This window comes from Aspergillus caelatus, assembly GCF_009193585.1.
Source record: "Aspergillus caelatus strain CBS 763.97 unplaced genomic scaffold BDV27scaffold_1, whole genome shotgun sequence".
NCBI lineage: Eukaryota > Fungi > Ascomycota > Eurotiomycetes > Eurotiales > Aspergillaceae > Aspergillus > Aspergillus caelatus.
The window spans coordinates 46,913-64,447 of record NW_022475264.1 but is presented as its reverse complement, the minus strand read 5'-3'; the positions used below and the strand labels follow the sequence as shown (position 1 = coordinate 64,447).

Genomic DNA, 17,535 nt, shown 5'->3' with positions numbered 1-17,535 from the left:
GGGGGGGGGGGGGGGGGGGGGGGAAGGGGAACGGATGGGCTGGGAGATTGCACTAACTATGGGCTATTCTCTTCAATTATGGCACTATTGTTGAGCACATATTGCACAAGAGTCTTTTCTCGGAAGCCAGCGCGCTGCTTGATTGCCTCGAGAGGACTGACTAAGTACGTGAAGAGACCTGATCCAGAACCCCCGCCTGCAGCAAGCACGCCGTATTCGTAGTTACCGACGCCGTTGAAGTAGAAAACGGACATGCCGTTCGTGAAATCACCAGCGTCATTGCCGAAAACCGTAATATGTTTCGGCGACTTCAGAGGAAGGGTGTTGTTAGTGTTTTTTAAGAGCACAATACCATCTGCAGCTTGCTTGCGGATTTCTGCTCCATGATTGCCGCGAACGTCAACGTTGGCGACTGGTCCATAGGTGTAATTGTATTTGTACTCATCGGCTGTTTGCTATTTTAGTATGAAAGCTCTACACATATATTCCCATAAGAGCTGTCACTTACGGCTAGAGAACAGAACTGCGTTGAGCTCTTCATTGACGGGGTCCATGGCCGGGAAGCCCTTGTCCTGATTCAGGTGAAAATACGGCGTCATCACTCTGCGACACATGTCGTCCAGGCGGTCCATTGAAACAGAGCCATTTTTAACAGACTCAATGAGGTTCTGGTTGAAGAATACTGGCCCGAAGCTTGCCGTACCCGGCATATCCATGTCCTCGCCTGCGTTAATGGCAAACGCCCCGCTGTGTGTAGCACCCCAGTCTGACATCACGTACCCTTGGAAACCAAGTTCCCCTTTGAGGATACCATTTTGCGCCTTGCTGTTCTGGCATCCGTAGGTTTGGTTCAAGCGGTTGTAGCTGCACATCACCTAGTACCGCACTGTTAGACATAGTTCGCCCACCCCTTCATGGATAACTTACAGAAGCAACTCCGGCTTTGACTGCTTGCTGGAATGGCCAAAGATAGAGCTCGTGCATAGTGCGATCGTCAATATTGGAAGAGACACTCTCAATCGTCGTGCCGTCTTCGTTCTGGGAAGGCTGCCGTTGAGTCTCTTGCTCATTACCGATGTAGTGCTTCGCGCATGCCTGCACACCGCTGTCCTGGATACCAAGGATGGTCTCCGTGAACAATTCTCCCGTCAAATAGGGATCAGGTGAGAAGCCCTCCCAGTTTCTTCCGCCCAAACCACTCCGGCCAAGAGGTCCAGCAACAGGCCCAAGAAGGACCTGGGACCCCTTGCCCCGGAACTCGGCAGCCATCTGACTCCCTCTTTCGTAGGCAATGTTCTTGTCCCAGGTTGCGGCGATAGTGATCCCGGCAGGAAAGACAGAGGAGTAAGTCCCTTGCTCCAATGCCAAGGGGCCATTCTGTATACAGAGTCCTGTGAAGTTGAGACGGTAGATGGGCGCAATATTTCCTACACAAGGCCCTTCCGTCCCCGAGACGAGGCCTACTTTTTCTTCGGTGGTAAGCTGGGAGACAAAGTTCGAGGCCCGGGCAAAGGCATCTTCCCACTCAGAGCCCGTTGCATCCGCTGTTATATATCAGAAAGGGTCACTGAGAATATATGTGTTGGTGCTCACTGACGGTTGGGAATCTCATCCGGAGTAGGGCTATAGAGATAATCGTTGTGATTCCATACTGCGGTGGCAGCACCTATACAAGAAGCAAGCGCTGCTGTATACAAAAGCTTGCTCCGCATGGTGGCGACTCTTACTCAACAGAACCTCAGTGACTATTTTCTGCAGACAGGAAATTTTCCTCTGTCGAACGAGTCCTTTTATAGCCATGCGGCATGTCCTTCCCCTCACGGTAGAATTTAACCGCGATCCCGATACATCATGTTGCCCTTGAAATCTAGGATGAGTCTAGTTTACCTCTAGCATTTTCTCAAAGCGCCTTGCGTGGTTTCTCATGACTTCCTCAGATCCACAATGCAATAGCAAAAAGAGGTATATAGGTGTTCCGGCAAAACTTCGGCTAAACATCCGTGCATACAGTGGGTCAGTCGATCATCCCTCTATTTGTTTAAGTAGCATAGATGGGAAGGGTCCAGCGATATGACGCCGATATGTAGAAGAATGCGGGGGTGAATCTGGGGCAACGGCATGAATTCAATGAACTGGGTTGGTTGGTAGTTTTACCCAATTTGGCAAATATGTGGTGAACAACACGCTTTGGCCTCTGCCAGGGTGGGTAACTATCGAACTATATATTGTATTTGCGGAATTGCCCGACATATATCCGCTTTTGGTCTGGTAGGGAAGCCTTGCCCTGTACTGCGGCAAGGGTTGGTTGTGCATACTGCGGACCGGCTGTCTGAAGAGAGTCACTATCTAAGAAACATAGCAATTTCCCCCCGACGCCAGTAATACTTACGAAGCAAGTATGCCATAATAATAATCTTCTATGAGTTTGCCTACCTCCTCGAGTGTGAGGTCATGAAAGACAATGCAGCTGCCCGACCTTATTTCCTGCTCAGTAACAACCAACTTCGACCGCATTGCTTTGGCAGCTGGAGCACTCCGGAGAGGGGCCGTTTGAAAAACCCCTCAAGCATTAGTCAAATGGGGGCCGTATATTTTTGAGATTATTATGAATTGATGATGCCAGATGTATCTTGCATACTACCCAAAGTTGTTGTATCTGTCTTACCCCAGCCAAGTACTTAGGGCTTCAGCCCGCTGTCGACAATTGTATTATCTCGTACCATTAAACAAGAGTACGCATTACTATGAAGGTGTAGTCAAAGTGAGATCTCATATTTTGCTGGATATATGATTGTAATATAGCTCTTGTTTAGAAGGAAATGACTCAAGTTACCTCTGACTGTGGAGGAACACCACTCTGAGTCACCACGTCGTCTTTTAGAATGCGCTCAATTTACTCTTAGTAGTTGTAATGGCATCCTCCTTGATCATGTCAGAGACACGTTCCGCAATAGCGTAGAGATTAGCTGTTGGATGGCCACCTATCTGCATCGGTTGAATGGAGGAGTCAACTACGCGTACGTTACTGGTACCGTAGATCTTCAATCGACTGTCGACAACTCCACCCATAGAGCGGGGTAACATAGACGTCGTTCCGATGGCATGGTAGTTGGGCGTATCTAACGATGACGTTCACGCAACGAGTCAGGAGGCTACAACCCTAATCAAGGGAGATAGTACGGATTGACTTACATTGCTCCCCTATCCATTCCTTCCAGGTTTCATCCGAGGCTTCCTCTGGAATCTCCTTAAATCCAGGCAGAGTTTCATTGCTGATTAGGTTGTTGAGCTCACCACTCTTGTACATTTGGCGCAGGAATTTGGACATGGCTATCTGTACCTGGACGTCCCACTCGAAAAGGCCGAAGTTTGGGTTTACAACCGGTGGTGCCATGGGGTCGGCGGAGCTAATATGAACATTTCCTCGCGCAAACGGGAGCAGACCCCAGTAGCCAGTGTGGATGGTATTGGCGTTCTCCAATATAAAGACAAACTCAGCAACTGGAACATCCTGGTCGAATACAAGGTCGTGCTGGATCTCGAACATCTTCAGCAGGTCCTCCTTTGTCATAGCACCATTGCTACTACTGGCTGCAATATCGGCATATCCCTCCAGTTGTGAACGAACTAAGGTAGCCACTGACTCGACTGATGACCCGAAGATATCCGATGCGGAAGCAAAAGCAACTGTTCTTGTTCCCGTTATTGGTGTTTTAGTAGACACGACAATGGAGGTATTGAGCTGATCCTGCAGGTTTTCGCCAACGCTCGGTAGATTGACCTGGACGGGAATACCATATTTTTCCAATATTCTGTTGGTAGTGTCAGGGTCACTATGCACGTCCGCGTAAAAATACTGGACAAGAAAAATGTTTACCTGGGATTTCCGACACCAGAAAGCTCTAGAATTGCAGGTGTTCTCATTGCACCCGCAGCCATAATGACCTCCCTTCGCGCATTAACGACATTTATTTGCCGTCCATTTCCTTCCTGGGTAAAGACTTCAACTCCTTGAGCACGAATATCACTGCCATCCTCCTCGTTATGCCATAAGATCCGGGAGACGAAGGTATCCAACTTAACCCTCAGATTTGGTCTCTCCGCATAGGGCCAATAGTATGCTCTCGCCGCATCACTGCGAATATTAGTTACATCAACCGTATAAGGATGAAGAGCAAAGCCTCGCATGTGCCCGGAATTCAAGTCCTGATTCCATGGAATACCCAAAGACTCCAATGTGCGATTCATACTCGCTGTCAAGTCATATTCCTCTTTTCGTATATCCATAAAACCAACGTGCACCGGCCCACTGCTGCCGTGGTAAGTAGGACAGATGGACGCCCCGGCCTCTGTCTGCGTCTTGTTGGGGGTCGTCATATTTTCACTTTTTGTATAATAGGGAAAGAGGCTATCCCAGTCCCAACCGTCGATCCCAAATTCATGCAAGGCATCAATCTGTCCTTTCTCAGCTCGGACGTAAGCCGCCCCTGGAAACGATTAGTATGCCCTGTCCAAAGCAGATTTAAAGTCACCTTACGTACCGTTCATAACGCTTGTTCCTCCGAGCGCTTTCCCTGCACGCATCACTTGGCGGCGTTTGCCGAATCCCTGTTCCGTAGTTTCGTATGCCCAGTCGAGGGGGCTGTCATATGTGTACGGAAGATTGCTGATATCGGTTACGTTGACATTATCAAAAACAGATGATCCGGCCTCAATAACTAAAACTGATACCTTTGGATCTTGGGCCAGTCGGTTGGCAACAGCTAACCCGCTTGTGCCTCCGCCAACAATAATGTAGTCATAGTCAGAGGCTACGGCTCCAACTACTAGGAGCAAAATCCAAAATAAGAGCATGGTCAAAACTCAGAACACTTCGGCAGTAGAAGCTCAACGGTTCTGGTTCTGGAAATATGTTTCGAGTATCATACTCGGGGGCAAATGGAGAACGGTGTCTGGGGTTTATATTCTTCACTCATACCTGCAGTAGAGGTAGATTCTAAGACGTCATCTAGCATGTCAAGGGGGCTGCGATAGCGCGATAGGTGGAGTAACTATCGGGGCTTGCTGGGTAAGCTACCGTAAGTAGAATCCTCTGCAGGTAAGGGTGGTATTGCGTGGCACTAAAGCTGCAAGGAGTCCAGGAGAGATCTGCATTGCCAAGACACTGGCGACGAGAGAGGACAGGCATATCCCAGCGCAAGGGCTCGCGAGCTGGATATGTATGGTTACATAAATGCTGAAACAGAGCCGGATATTCATTTTCCCTACGTATGGGCCACATGTCGGCCGCTAGCTAATGTTTGCCGCATCCCAAATAGTAGTATTTATATTGCAATGACTATATTCATAGCTAACTATTCGTCTTCCTTTCTTAAAGAAAAGTATTCAGCTACATATTCTCTTCACCATTCTATCCCTAGTGCTCGAAATACAGTCTGGTTACATCTATCCAAAAATGCCATTGCCTCTTTCTTGTCATGCCATGCGTCGTTATATGCCGTACTCAAAGTCAGCCTGTCCTTCCAAGTGCCCAAGAATACGCCAAGTCCCGTGCCTAGCTCTTCTCCGGTAACCCATGGGTTGTCTAGCTGGAATGGCCCATGGGTGGGGCTTATCACTTTATCAATAACACCCAAGCTAGATATGGAAACAGACGGGTTATCGTTGCGTGACGGAACATGGGGAGTAACTCCATCAGCTGGATATGGAATGGTAGACATTTTCCAATAAGACGGAACAAGAAAGATGTGTTCTTCGTCACTCCGTATGCCGAGATAAAAGTTGCGTACTGTTTCAGCAATATCCATGAATTCTGCTTTGTCCTTCGCTGTGGTAGATGCCATATCAGCTGTCTCTAATGCTGATCCAACATTCAAATCGATTGCCAGGGATCTCCCTGAGACAGAATGGTATACCGTTGCGGGGTGGGCCCAAGTTCTATATGGGTTCCTGCAATGGCCACGCTCGTTGATGAGGCTGTAGTTGAGATAACGGACCTTGCGCTCATTGGCGCGTCTCTCCTGGGTGCCCCGGACAGTAACCGCGATCGCAGTATGGTACACATGTGTAATGCTAAGGCCAGTCTCCCGGCATTTATCCAGCAACTGCCTCGTCTGCTCTATAGAAAGAGTAATGGCGACGCGCTGATGTTTACCCGGCTTCGTCCTATCTCTGTTAAATGGGATGCTAGCAATTTCAACGCCCTCCTTTAGGGATTCATTGGAATGATTGATGTCTCGTAGCCGGCTTTGTTGAGCTGGCCGTAAATCCTTGGGTATCCCGGCAGCCACACGGAGCGGCGGGCTCAAATTTGTCCATTCACCACCAAAGCACGGAGCTGTATAACTTGCTCCCCATTTGTAGATTTCTGCCGCATGCGCGAATAAATTGTTAAAGAGCATCAGTGTACCCATTCCATCAATAATGTCATGATGAGCTCGGAGGACAACATCTGCCCGAAAGGCCCCCTCAGCTGCGGATGGCCCTTTGATCAGAAATAAAGTCGGCAATGCCGGGACAGGGGGATCCGAATTACACCATTCAAGCCCTGATACGCTGGTTGACACGATTTGGAAAGTATCTTTCAACCAATCTTCCTGTGAGGACGGTTCCGTGAACGTTTCATATATTTTTTTGCACTGTTTCCCATGCACATCGTATTCAACTCTCGATGCGATTGTGGGATGATCGTAACGTAGTCGAAGCCAAGCCTTTCGTAGAGCGTCCTCTGCTCTAGTCTCGGTCTGGTGGTCTGAGGAACGGCTCTCCGCAGGAGCAAAAACTGAAATGAAACCCGTCATGGCAAAGAACGTTCTTCCTGTTCCTTCATACGCTTTTGCCAGTGATGTGTAGAATTGCTCCGCCTCGTCAACATCACGCTCCCATCGGCCAGGCCTGATCTCACTCCATTCAAATCCATTTGGTATGACTGATGCCATTGTAGTGTCGAAGGCGCATAGGTATGTATGTGTAAGGAAGGGGCTGGTTAGGTTGTAGGGATGATTTGTGCTGTGCATTCGGCTATTGCCAACGAGCGGGCAACACCGCTTTGAACACTACTTTACCTGCTAGGAGTTTCGGTCCGATCTTCCGCACATGTTCTATGCAAAAAAGCGGATAATAGACTGTGAATACAGCTACGTAAATATTTGCAGCGAGGTGGGTGGCTTGTAAGCTTACTGGCTGGCGGCTAAACTTCGGAACTTCTAATATAAGCGCATAGACCTTCCTGATTTGGTAAAATAGCCAGCAGGTATGGTCGAAGATGTCAAGGAACTCACGATATACACCTTTCATGCAGGGGATAGATTTCTTATAATCATGCTTAACACGAAGAGAGTAAAGAGACCCCCAGGAAACTATTAAGGAATGTTTCCCTCACTCACATGACAACTGACTTCAATTGTAAAGCGCATGTAGGTTCGCTTTCGTAAAGGATAAAGTATCAGGAACTTGGTTATTTAGGCACCGATCTGGTGTACTGACGGACTCGTGCTATGATATCACGACTATTGGGACTTGATGGTTACATTATATATTCTTATGGGCAACCCTACTGATAGAACAATAAATCCCCAGTGTGCTCCTAGATTCTTCGGCGAGATTTAATTTAATAACAATTCCACTGGTTGGTATTCATGATTTCTACCTAACTGACAGGCTTTCTGTCCTGCCAAATCAGATCTATTACACTTGCGTATATGGAAATCATTATGTTGGTTATCACTTGTCTCCTAGGGCTCGCTCCTATTATCTTCGTTGTTTATATTTCGCGGCCCCAGCGGTATGATCATTGTGAACTCACAGTCTTCACGAGTAGGAATTCAATGGTAGGATTTTTCACCCATGCATAGTCGAAGGCGATATCTTACTGCTTTACATCCCGGTGAGAAAGGTTTGTAAGGGAAGTACATCTGATATTCCTATATGAGCACTGGGTCATTCAGTATGTCCTGTTATACTCCCGATGAGTTACTGTGGACACTTGGATGAGTTGATATACATCCCAAGATAACTGAGTGCCTAATGATGGTACACGTAAAGACTAAAGCTTGAACCTGCATCTGCTATTATCACACTAATCAATGACATCCTGAATCTATCAAGCTGAACTCTATTCGAGGAAGCACCCACCTCCTTGATAGTAACGAACGAAAGGAAATCACTCTAATTTGCTGCGCCTCTTCTTCGGATTGAGAACTATGCTGTCACAGAAGCAACTTAAATAACGCCGATAGTTCAGTTTGCTGGCCGTGTTGAAAAATTAACGAAATTCGTAGTTTGGCATGATATATGCTATCATTGACTTGAGAAGAAATGAAGCGTAGAAACGACCTGGACTACTCATCTCTGTTATAATGTCAAACTTGAATGAAAAGTACACAAACAGAGCACTTACCACGCATGATCACCCAAACTAGAATCAAGAAATTTCTCGTTCATTGTAGTCGACATTGACTTGTGTGTACTGCCAGTGCCGGCCTTAGGTCGGTAGGGGCCATATGGCTTCAGGACAAGAGGACTCTAGCTAGAAGCGTTGTGAACATGATGGACAACTTTGTCGGCGGAATGGCTCGTAGGTGATTGTAGGAGCGTGGGACATCTGTAGTAAGTGTAAGCACCAGACAAGACCCCACTATCTAGCTCATGTTATGGATACTCACTCTAGCATGGCAGAGCGTTGCACATCGCTAGGCTCAGCAATGTTCAGATTGTTCTGTACCACATTATGCATATGGCCAGATTGTGAAGCGATTGGGAAAGAGAAGTCCTTCCCGGCCTCTGCATGAGATAGTCAACGTCTGTGCCTCATTTTGTTTAGGCCCAGTGCTAAATGCGGCTTGTCAACACTTTGTTTTGTTCTCGTTTTGTCCCGAGTTTGTCAGTACCTCATCTTGGTCAAATGTACAGCTTGTTGGATGCTCGACGCAGCCCTTAAAAGGCATGGGTCGTTGCGGCGGTATAAAGACAAGGGCCGTCCATCTCCCCTTCGGGATTTCAGTCAATGTGAAGTAATTGACATTGACGATGAAACTAGACAACAAATATACTTTCTACCGTCCTTAAAATATTCAATAACCGGAACAAGGTGGTTAGTTCTATTTTTGTGAATATCTTCAAGCCTAGCAGTTTCAAGATGACACTGTCTTGCAGATTTCATTCTGGATCTACATACGCAGGCTTCGGGCAGCAGCATAACCCTATGCTTTAAGTTGCTGACGACCTAAGACCCTACTCATGGCCTCACATGCATCAGGGATAGAAAGGCCCCGAATTACCTTTGTTGGACAATTTCAGAAGGAGGGAGGGAAAAGGAACCACCCAGACAAGAATCCTTTCAAGTGTCATTCCTGTCTTCGGCCCTCACAGGTTACGGATGTTCCGAAATAGACGGTGGATACCCCAGGTCACACCTCTGGATTCGACCGTAGGCTCAAGCCAGTCAGGCTGATGAGGCTAGATGAAATATTCCTGGGATACGAGGCTACGCTAAGAACTTCCGATCGATCTAGCGACATTATCGGGTGCATTGCCACTTGAGGGGGTCCGTTCTGAAACGCAGCCCATCTGCAAAGTCCAAATCGTTGTCATTTTTCGGAACCTCTTGCAGTTCTTCGATATTACACAAATCAAGAAGATGTCTCTTTGTCCGCAGCTGATACAGTCAATTTCAGGTGGGGGTTACGACCTGAGCATCATTCGTAGGACGGTGCCTTGCTCTAGGCTTAACAGAAGTATTATGATACAATCCCCCAACATGCAGGTAACCGGTCAGTTAGACATCAGTGTGACACACACACGAAGTGATTAAGGATGGAACCAATCTGTGTTTCTAGATAGCTGCCATGTTCGTAGTACACTCCACTCTTCTGTCAAGTGCCTAAGAACAGCTCCACTCAGGGTTACGGCCCCGGGCTGTTTCATAACTCCTGGTTATATCCGAGCTCGAACGACGCTACAAATTAGTCATGGTGTTTTACAATCCTAGCTTGATATGGCTTGAAGGGACAAGAAGCTTGCGCCAAGGCTCGTAATCCAACACATGCGCCTGAAATACCGAACCACGGAATTGAAGGAGAGCTGAGCTTTACCGGAAGGTGTTATATAATTGAAGAATACAGTCATGCTCGGCCGAATAACATCAGGACTGTGATGTGAAACAAGCAACAATCAACATCTACGCAGTCAATATATACGAACTAGCACGCAAGATGTCCTTCATACAACCAATAGCCGTCTTCAGACTTTGCTCGTCTTCACATGCCGCAAAGACAACTCGATCTGGACGCACGATAATATACTTTGCGCACACCACCGTGCGAATCAGGAATGGTTCATAATAGGTGGGCTCGGGGCGACCACGGCAGAGAGGTGACCGGGCAAACTCTTCGGCGCTAGCGATCTGAAATAGGTTCCTGTCATCCTCAGCTCCGGGCTTGGTGATATTTTCAATGACAAAGGGAACTTGGTTGGTAGCAAATTCGCCCTGTGATAGCTCCTCCACTTCCCGCAACACAGTCCGAGTGAGCGGTATCTCCTCATCGCTGAGCAGATAAACGAATAGTCGGAAGATACTCTTTTGCTTGCATTTGAAGATGACATCGTCGGTGAAAAGCACTTTTCCAGTCATATCCTTGCAGAATACTTGAGGCAGGCTCAGGCCTCCGTTGAGCTCCGGCATGAAAGGCATCCCTTCAGAGTGTACGTATCGGATCAACCCGTCCTTTCGTCGTCCCGATTGGAGATGGCGTTTCCAGCTGGGAAATAACTGGAGCAGCCAGAGATACCAGTCCCGTATGAAGATTTTGCCGAAATTGGCTTCGCACACAAACTTCCCATTCGCGATTGTCGTAGCCAGAGACTTCTCAAGTTGCTGCTTTCGTTCCTCATACCACGCAGCCAGGACTTGTTCGTGGAATCTGGAGGTGGCTGGATGATGTCGACATAGCAGAGCGAGTCGCCATGCTAGTGAAATGGCATCGCGAAATCCGGACGCAATCCCTTGTCCTCCGACTGAAAGGATTAGCTCCGCCATGAGAACTGACTGGTAGGGAACCTACAAGGGGGAAATACATGCGCAGCATCACCACAAAGAATAACACGATCTTTGGCCCAGGCATTGCAGCTGCGTGCGGAAAAGGTAAACGGGCGCGATCGGATCACATGTATACAATCCTCGGGGAATTGCACATCATGCGCGAGACTACAACATAAGTAGGAGGCGAACCATGGGACCTGGACTTACTTACCCATATCGGCTTCCTTGGTGTGTCACATAGGGAAAAACAATCTTCTTTAGTGATTCGGGTTTCGCCATCTCGTAGCCGTCCTCTCCTGGACGAACGACAAATTCGAATCTCCATAGCCGGTCTGTTTGAAGGCCGAACCGTCCGCATACGGCAGGGCGATTAGGATTGCAGAGAAACCGGAATTCATATGGAAAGAAAAGATCATACACTTGTTCCGGAGTATATCCCAACGTCCACAATGGAAACTCGGGGTGCGACTCGGGTATGGGTAATGTGATTTGCCAGTTTAGCGCTACCCAAGTCTCCTGATAAAATTCCCTTATCATAGTGTCAGTGATGCAACTTGCAGCAATAACATATGCCACGTACTCTGTGACTTTCTCCATATGTACACCTTTTGGCTCTAGGTACTGCTTCCGTGTAAACCCCGTCTTGCCATCCGCACCGACGAAAAATCGCGCCCGAATCCTCCGCTCAGCCTCCCTTGCATCTCGATACTTGCAGTAGATCCACTGCTCATCTTCCCACAATTCATAGACGGTTGACTCGGATCTCAGAGTGCAGAATGTGCTATGTGACATAGCCTTTCGTAAGTTCTCTTCGAGTGTAGGTTGTTTGTGACAAAGAAAGCCGATATGACCTGTTCCTCCGGTCGTCTGATAGAGTTAGTTCATGTATCATTAACTACAGTCTGCTCGACTCACCGTGCTATAATCCAAAGCGAGAATTGGGTTTTTCTCTAAGACCGGCTCTGTTCCGCCGATAAAGTTGAACCTACCCATGCCTATTTCGCCAAGTCAATGTTGTGGAATTCAGCGGTGAAGGAGAAACAAAGGGAGCGATACTGACAACTGCCGATTTCACTAAAAATTGAATCATATATACCAACTCCCTGGAGAAAGCGAATGCCATCCTCATCCAGAGCGATTCCACGAGGATCGGTAGTGATATCAACGTCTCGCTCTAGCACTACATTCGGGACGGACATCTGACCCAAGTAAGCCGATAGCATGGCCCCGGTTGGGCCACAGCCACAAATAACTACATCTGTAGTTTCCCAATCCTTGATCTCCATGGCCTAGTTTGAGAATATAGTTGTGGTGAGAGATGGCGACCGCACCGAAAAGTAACGAGGAGCAGGAGCGGTTACATGTGTTATATAATAAATGTTATGCACCCCTGTCAATAACAAATATGGTTACTTACATGATTATCCTGCGGGGTTCTGTGGGACACGTAACAATCGCGGGATATTGGGATGGTTACCTCTACATCGTTGCATCTTCTCCGCAGAAAGACAACTAATTCCATTTGGTCCGGTAGTACAATAAAATAATTTAAATATGTGGGTCAACGCAGTACAAGTAGTAAACTGCTTCTCCAAACTCTATGCCTGTTCTCTTGATGATTCCGTTTTGCTTCGACTGTTCCAATTCTCCACTTTTCACACTTCAACAGTAATACCTCCAAATGGTCGCGCTCATGTTTCTATCTGGGGCTCTACTCTGGGCGAGAAATTGTCCCGGAGCTCGTGTATCCATTATTCTCGTGCTATCGGTCCTGGCCGTCTAAGGCTATCGAGAACCAGCTGTATGTATCCCCTGAAGGTAACAGTGCTGCTACCTGCCCCCTCGTCAAGGGTGATGATGATGTCGTTGCTGCACAGGCACAGTGGTCGCGCGTAATCATACAATATCTCACGTGGGAGCGCCAACTACACATAGAGTACCGTCTCTGTGATCTTGATGTACGTCGAGCTGCTCCTCTGCTGGCAGGCCAAGTTGGCCCACGAACACATCCACGTGGTCGATGACGCGAAGCTTCAGCTCACCTATCGCCCTCTTCGCAAGCTCTTTCATGGTCCCATAGCCTTTCATCTATATTGGCATGTTTAATGTTACTGGGTGTTGGTGAGGATGTATTGCTACTTTAACGCACCTCGAGTACCAGAAACTCTCCATCGGAATTTTCCACGAACACGGTGACCATATCGACGTTCATGGAAGCTGTTGAGGTTAGACCTGGCGTAGTAGGACTTGTGAGGTTGAAAGGGCGGCCCGGCAACGAACATAACATACATTTACAGTCACAGACGATGAGATCGGTTAAAAAGACGCTGAGCGGAGAGAGATGATTGAGGGAAGAGTTGACGGAAGTGTCAAGATGTAGGGTAACAGCAAGGTGGCGGACAAGTGTGCTAAGAGGTAAGGGCATCGTCTGCACATGACCCAGAGAGGTACACGCAAAACATAGGAAGGCTAGAGTGAATGAATGCCCAACCAGGTATTCCACGGAGACAACCTTGTAACATACCACTCCATACCTAGATATCTTCATGCTCAATGCGTGAAACAGCTTGTACCACTACATTTCGCTGAAAAGACAACCCGAACAAGGATATGGAGTTTCCTCCGCTTTATAAAGCCCGCTCAACCTATCTCAATCAATTCAAGAGGAAGGAACTTGGCGCGTACTGTCGGGGAGTTAGTCAATCCGGTATTTCATCACCCTCTCTAGCACTAGAATGCCTATTTCTTATGCTTAATATCTCGTCAAGCTATGCTCCTGCAGTTATGTCTTCTTCTAGGGTATCCTCTTCCTTGCTTGGAGTCTTGTTTAGACAAGCCAGGGGTCTACTATTACTACTCCAAGTATTGATACTAGAGGCACAAAAGACGATGACATGGTGAACTGATCATTGACGATCGCAATTGTCCTACGGCATACCCGATTCCTTGATCATCGTCGCCACAAGAAAACGCTGTTCACTACAACTCCATTATATGTAAACCTACAACATCCCTTTTTGTGACCCAATATAATCACCTGCACGTTCATGGCTGGAAGTCACTGAAGGAGCTCTTGCGACTTTCTGGGAATAAACTGCGTTATTGAGGATCTCTGATGCCACAGCGAGAGATAGCCAGTATGTAGTGGATTCCTAGGAACTTCTCTACATCCTGAAGCTCAGACCACGCGATTCTTCTCGGCTGTTCCCTTGGGTAGACACGGAGCTCTAGGGCCGATTGTATGTATTACTATCCCGAGTCCAACAAAATTGTCTAGCACAGGTCATCTAACTCAAACGGAAAACTACTCCCAGACACGCAAGGTTATACTACGAGATAGTTCGGCGATCTCGACATAACGTGGTTTACACACGAGCCACGCAACGCTAGCTCTCTTGTAAGGCGATGCGTATCAACTTGTCGTGAGCCGTTCATGCTCCCTGCTTTTCTCTGTTTAGTGATCTAAATCTTGTCCCGCTGGTTGCGAGTTGAGCCAGCTACAAATGGATACTGAACGGGATGATCAATAAATTCATATTAGAGGCGACAACAATCCCATCAGTTTACATGCCGAGTTAGGTAAGTATGGCACTGCTAGCAGCTATCGCCCCAACGAAGCGTAACATAGACTGCGCTATGGCTTGCCTTGAGACATTGTGCCGGGGTACATTCCATACCATTCACCCTATCAGTGAAGTCCTTGTGCGAGGGGCGGCATTGTGGAGTAGGTATCTGTCAAATATCCGAGACGAGATATGGTCGGAACGAACCGATCTCGGGCGAGCGGTTTTTCTTGTAATCAGAGACAAGAGTCTTCTTTTAATTTCCTCGCGCGTGGGATACCCTTCAGGTTAATGACTCGCCGGCGCAACCTCAATGAACTAATCAGGTCGAGAGTTGGCCGTTAGTCGCGGGTCGTGTAATTTCCATTGCAAGGGACCCTCCGTCACGCCAATGAAGGAACAAATCGTTTCGTATCGAAGCTGAAGGGTTGCTCCCTTTGTCACTCCCAAGGTTCTCAAGCATCCTTGGCATGGGGCACAAAAGGACTTGGCATCTTGAAACTGTCTGCAGAGTGCCATGTTGGTTTGGCATGCTTGACTTGCCTGCGCATCCAAAGTGAGTTTGCGATGGCTAAGTAATCCCATGTGCTCAGTCAGCAGGACGAAAGGATACAGGCATTTCTAATCTGCGACAGATTCATTTTCCAACAAATTGACAATGCCAACGGATACAGGGTCTGCCGAGCGCGATGAGAACCTTGGAGACGCCAAGTATTCCACTACTCTTGGCATGCTAGACATTTGATACAGCCCGTGGGCTGTGATTTATGTCGGCTAATTTTGACCGGATGGTCGAGACAAGTTAAGAGGCGAGTTACCTTGGAGGGCCACTACTGGTGTGGAGGTATAAAGCCAATCCGACTTCCCTTGTTGGTACTTTCTCAACCTGCCACTCCCAAACACACATAAGCTTGGACCATAGCCCAACTTACCTGCAAGAACAATGAGATTCTCAATCCTCGCTCTGTTCGCCTTGGCCTCGGCTGCCTTGGCCCAAGAAAGTACTAGCCAAGATCCGGGTCCGTCCCCCACTGCCTCTGTTGGATGTGAGCCACACGGAGACCACTGGTATGTTTCTGTTCTCCTCTTCAACATCAGAGCACCGATATCTAATATATGTCCAGGCACTGCGAAGGTCCAGCATCGACATCGGAGACCGCCACCCCAGCCGTTCCTAGCCCAACTGAATCTGTAGGCTGCGAGCCGCACGGCGACCACTGGCATTGCGACGGCCCCGCCTCGACCACCGCAGCAGCCACTACCACGGGCACCCATTCACACACAGATGAGGCCGATGCCACCGAGTCGGTTGGTTGTGAGCCTCACGGCGACCATTGGCACTGTGACGGCCCTGCTGAGACGGGAGCCTCGTCATCAAGTGGCAGCAGCAGCAGCAGCAGCAGCAGCAGCGGTTCGACTGGCAGCAGCACAAGCACTGCTGCCGCTGCTACAGGCACCGGATCGGATGAGGACAATGCGGCGGGGAATATGGGTGTTCGACTTTCCGTTGCGGTCGGGTTGGCGCTAGGAGTTGCGGCGTTCCAACTTTAAGGTAGCATGGTCGATGTCGGACATTGTATATTCCAGTCTTGTCAGGGACCGGGGTGTGCCGAACCTATAATGTATTTACTAAAATTGTTTTGGATTTGATTAGTCAAATGGTACTATAGGATTGGGAAATTTTTTTTATTAGGGTTGCCTAATCATATGGTTCTTCCCGCATCCGAGTGGTCTGTCCCGTCAGACCATTCGGAATATCCACTCGTCTTGGCGTCGTTCCAACACAAATGGTAAACGTTATATAATGCATGAAAATCATCTTAGCGGTGATTGGAACTTCTAAATCGCCCAGTGTGCAGGATCATCTCAACATGGAGTCCTTCAATGCTACTGCCTTTCCTCAAATGGCTTCATATGCGGACCTTATCAAGCTGGCCCATCAAAACCCCAACCTATCCAGCATGGAAAACCTCTGGGAGGCTTACTACTCCTATTGGAACAATGATATCCTCGCCACAGGTAACCTTCACATGTTCGTACTGTCCCCGGAACAACAACTAACCGGCGCAGGAATTATCACCTTCATTGCCCACGAACTGATTTATTTCGGCCGCTGCCTCCCATGGATAATCGCGGACGCAATGCCAGGCACGTTCAACCGGTGGAGGATACAAGATCACAAAGCACCACCCTCCGTAGCTACCCAATGGGACTGCACTAAATACATCCTCGCTATCCACTTCATCGTCGAACTCCCTCTGATTGTCCTCTTCCACCCCATGATGGACCTCTGTGGCCTCAAGTACGCCTCTCCCTTCCCAGACCTCAAAACCCTGGTCGCCCAACTCGCCATCTTCTTCATTGTTGAAGATACCTACCACTACTGGTTGCACCGCGCTTTCCACTGGGGGCCCCTCTATCGCTCCATTCACCGCATCCATCACCAATACGCGACCCCTTTCGGTCTCGCGGCCGAATACGCCAGTCCCTGGGAGACCCTCCTGCTCGGTCTTGGCACGATCGCCCCACCGCTCGTTCTGGGCTACTTCACAGAGAACGTTCATTTGATCACTGTATTGGCATGGATGGGTCTGCGCCAAGTACAGGCTATCGACTCGCACTCGGGATATGATTTCCCCTGGAGCTTGAGGCGGATTATCCCGTTCTGGGGTGGAGCTGACTGGCATGACGATCATCATCGCTACTTTGTGGGCAATTACTCTAGCTCGTTCCGCTATTGGGATAGTAAGTCTTTCTTTGGTTTCTTTCCGGGATTTAGTTTACAAGGACTAACCTACGACAGTCTTGATGGGTACCGTTGCTGGCCCCAAGAATGGGCGTGAGCATAGACGACGTGATTAATTTCCATACCACATTTGAGCTGAGAGAGAGAGAAAAGTTCTTTTGCTCTTTTTGAACCGTAATATCTTTTAA

At 48.3% G+C, this 17,535-nt stretch overlaps 7 protein-coding genes across 7 annotated transcripts in view; 2 read left to right on the top strand and 5 right to left on the bottom strand.

Moving 5' to 3' along the window:
* BDV27DRAFT_151637 (beta-glucosidase) overlaps positions 1 to 1,712 on the bottom strand; it is a gene marked incomplete at both ends in the record, with an annotated part of 2,764 nt that extends 1,052 nt beyond the window's left edge. Inside the window, 4 exons of the mRNA XM_032071385.1 lie at positions 58 to 448; positions 509 to 875; positions 928 to 1,544; positions 1,598 to 1,712. Of these exons, the coding sequence (XP_031933863.1) occupies positions 58 to 448; positions 509 to 875; positions 928 to 1,544; positions 1,598 to 1,712 (1,490 nt within the window). The remainder of the gene's footprint in view (positions 1 to 57; positions 449 to 508; positions 876 to 927; positions 1,545 to 1,597) is intronic.
* Positions 1,713 to 2,818: 1,106 nt separating this feature from the next.
* BDV27DRAFT_164963 (GMC family oxidoreductase) lies at positions 2,819 to 4,854 on the bottom strand (the record flags this gene model as incomplete). The annotated part of the gene is made up of 4 exons (XM_032073793.1): positions 2,819 to 3,119; positions 3,193 to 3,812; positions 3,878 to 4,487; positions 4,542 to 4,854. 4 exons carry the CDS (start codon positions 4,852 to 4,854, stop codon positions 2,878 to 2,880), a joined length of 1,785 nt encoding a protein of 594 aa, XP_031933862.1. The 3' UTR covers positions 2,819 to 2,877.
* Positions 4,855 to 5,402: 548 nt separating this feature from the next.
* BDV27DRAFT_164961 (uncharacterized protein) lies at positions 5,403 to 6,938 on the bottom strand (the record flags this gene model as incomplete). The annotated part of the gene is made up of 1 exon (XM_032073792.1): positions 5,403 to 6,938. The coding sequence occupies one exon, from the start codon at positions 6,936 to 6,938 to the stop codon at positions 5,403 to 5,405; it is 1,536 nt and encodes a 511-aa protein (XP_031933861.1).
* A 2,814-nt stretch (positions 6,939 to 9,752) lies between these two features.
* Positions 9,753 to 12,354, bottom strand: BDV27DRAFT_119043 (uncharacterized protein). The gene is made up of 6 exons (XM_032064762.1): positions 12,099 to 12,354; positions 11,954 to 12,033; positions 11,619 to 11,905; positions 11,250 to 11,567; positions 11,061 to 11,203; positions 9,753 to 11,013 (listed from the first exon to the last, which is right to left on the bottom strand). The coding sequence occupies exons 1-6, from the start codon at positions 12,322 to 12,324 to the stop codon at positions 10,178 to 10,180; spliced, it is 1,890 nt and encodes a 629-aa protein (XP_031933860.1). The 5' UTR covers positions 12,325 to 12,354; the 3' UTR covers positions 9,753 to 10,177.
* Positions 12,355 to 12,581: 227 nt separating this feature from the next.
* On the bottom strand, positions 12,582 to 13,468 carry BDV27DRAFT_119040 (uncharacterized protein). Its single transcript, XM_032064761.1, has 3 exons — positions 13,328 to 13,468; positions 13,188 to 13,255; positions 12,582 to 13,126 (listed from the first exon to the last, which is right to left on the bottom strand). The coding sequence occupies exons 1-3, from the start codon at positions 13,461 to 13,463 to the stop codon at positions 12,947 to 12,949; spliced, it is 384 nt and encodes a 127-aa protein (XP_031933859.1). The 5' UTR covers positions 13,464 to 13,468; the 3' UTR covers positions 12,582 to 12,946.
* A 1,871-nt stretch (positions 13,469 to 15,339) lies between these two features.
* Positions 15,340 to 16,213, top strand: BDV27DRAFT_178 (uncharacterized protein). The gene is made up of 2 exons (XM_032075923.1): positions 15,340 to 15,669; positions 15,726 to 16,213. The coding sequence occupies exons 1-2, from the start codon at positions 15,545 to 15,547 to the stop codon at positions 16,150 to 16,152; spliced, it is 552 nt and encodes a 183-aa protein (XP_031933858.1). The 5' UTR covers positions 15,340 to 15,544; the 3' UTR covers positions 16,153 to 16,213.
* Positions 16,214 to 16,472: 259 nt separating this feature from the next.
* On the top strand, positions 16,473 to 17,463 carry BDV27DRAFT_140031 (sterol desaturase family protein; the record flags this gene model as incomplete). The annotated part of the gene is made up of 3 exons (XM_032069573.1): positions 16,473 to 16,620; positions 16,672 to 17,346; positions 17,405 to 17,463. The coding sequence occupies 3 exons, from the start codon at positions 16,473 to 16,475 to the stop codon at positions 17,461 to 17,463; spliced, it is 882 nt and encodes a 293-aa protein (XP_031933857.1).
* Positions 17,464 to 17,535: the final 72 nt, after the last annotated feature.

What these genes read in the sequence shown, in the direction of transcription:
- BDV27DRAFT_178 (XM_032075923.1), top strand. Translation starts at nt 15,545, where the DNA reads ATGAGATTCTCAATCCTCGCTCTGTTCGCCTTGGCCTCGGCTGCCTTG. An exon ending in GAGCCACACGGAGACCACTG is followed by an intron (nt 15,670 to 15,725) that starts GTATGTTTCTGT and finishes ATATATGTCCAG; the next exon opens with GCACTGCGAAGGTCCAGCAT.
- BDV27DRAFT_119040 (XM_032064761.1), bottom strand. Translation starts at nt 13,463, where the DNA reads ATGCCCTTACCTCTTAGCACACTTGTCCGCCACCTTGCTGTTACCCTA. An exon ending in CATCGTCTGTGACTGTAAAT is followed by an intron (nt 13,256 to 13,327) that starts GTATGTTATGTT and finishes TAACCTCAACAG; the next exon opens with CTTCCATGAACGTCGATATG. An exon ending in GAGAGTTTCTGGTACTCGAG is followed by an intron (nt 13,127 to 13,187) that starts GTGCGTTAAAGT and finishes ATGCCAATATAG; the next exon opens with ATGAAAGGCTATGGGACCAT.
- BDV27DRAFT_119043 (XM_032064762.1), bottom strand. Translation starts at nt 12,324, where the DNA reads ATGGAGATCAAGGATTGGGAAACTACAGATGTAGTTATTTGTGGCTGT. An exon ending in TTTTAGTGAAATCGGCAGTT is followed by an intron (nt 12,034 to 12,098) that starts GTCAGTATCGCT and finishes TTGGCGAAATAG; the next exon opens with GCATGGGTAGGTTCAACTTT. An exon ending in TCGCTTTGGATTATAGCACG is followed by an intron (nt 11,906 to 11,953) that starts GTGAGTCGAGCA and finishes TAACTCTATCAG; the next exon opens with ACGACCGGAGGAACAGGTCA.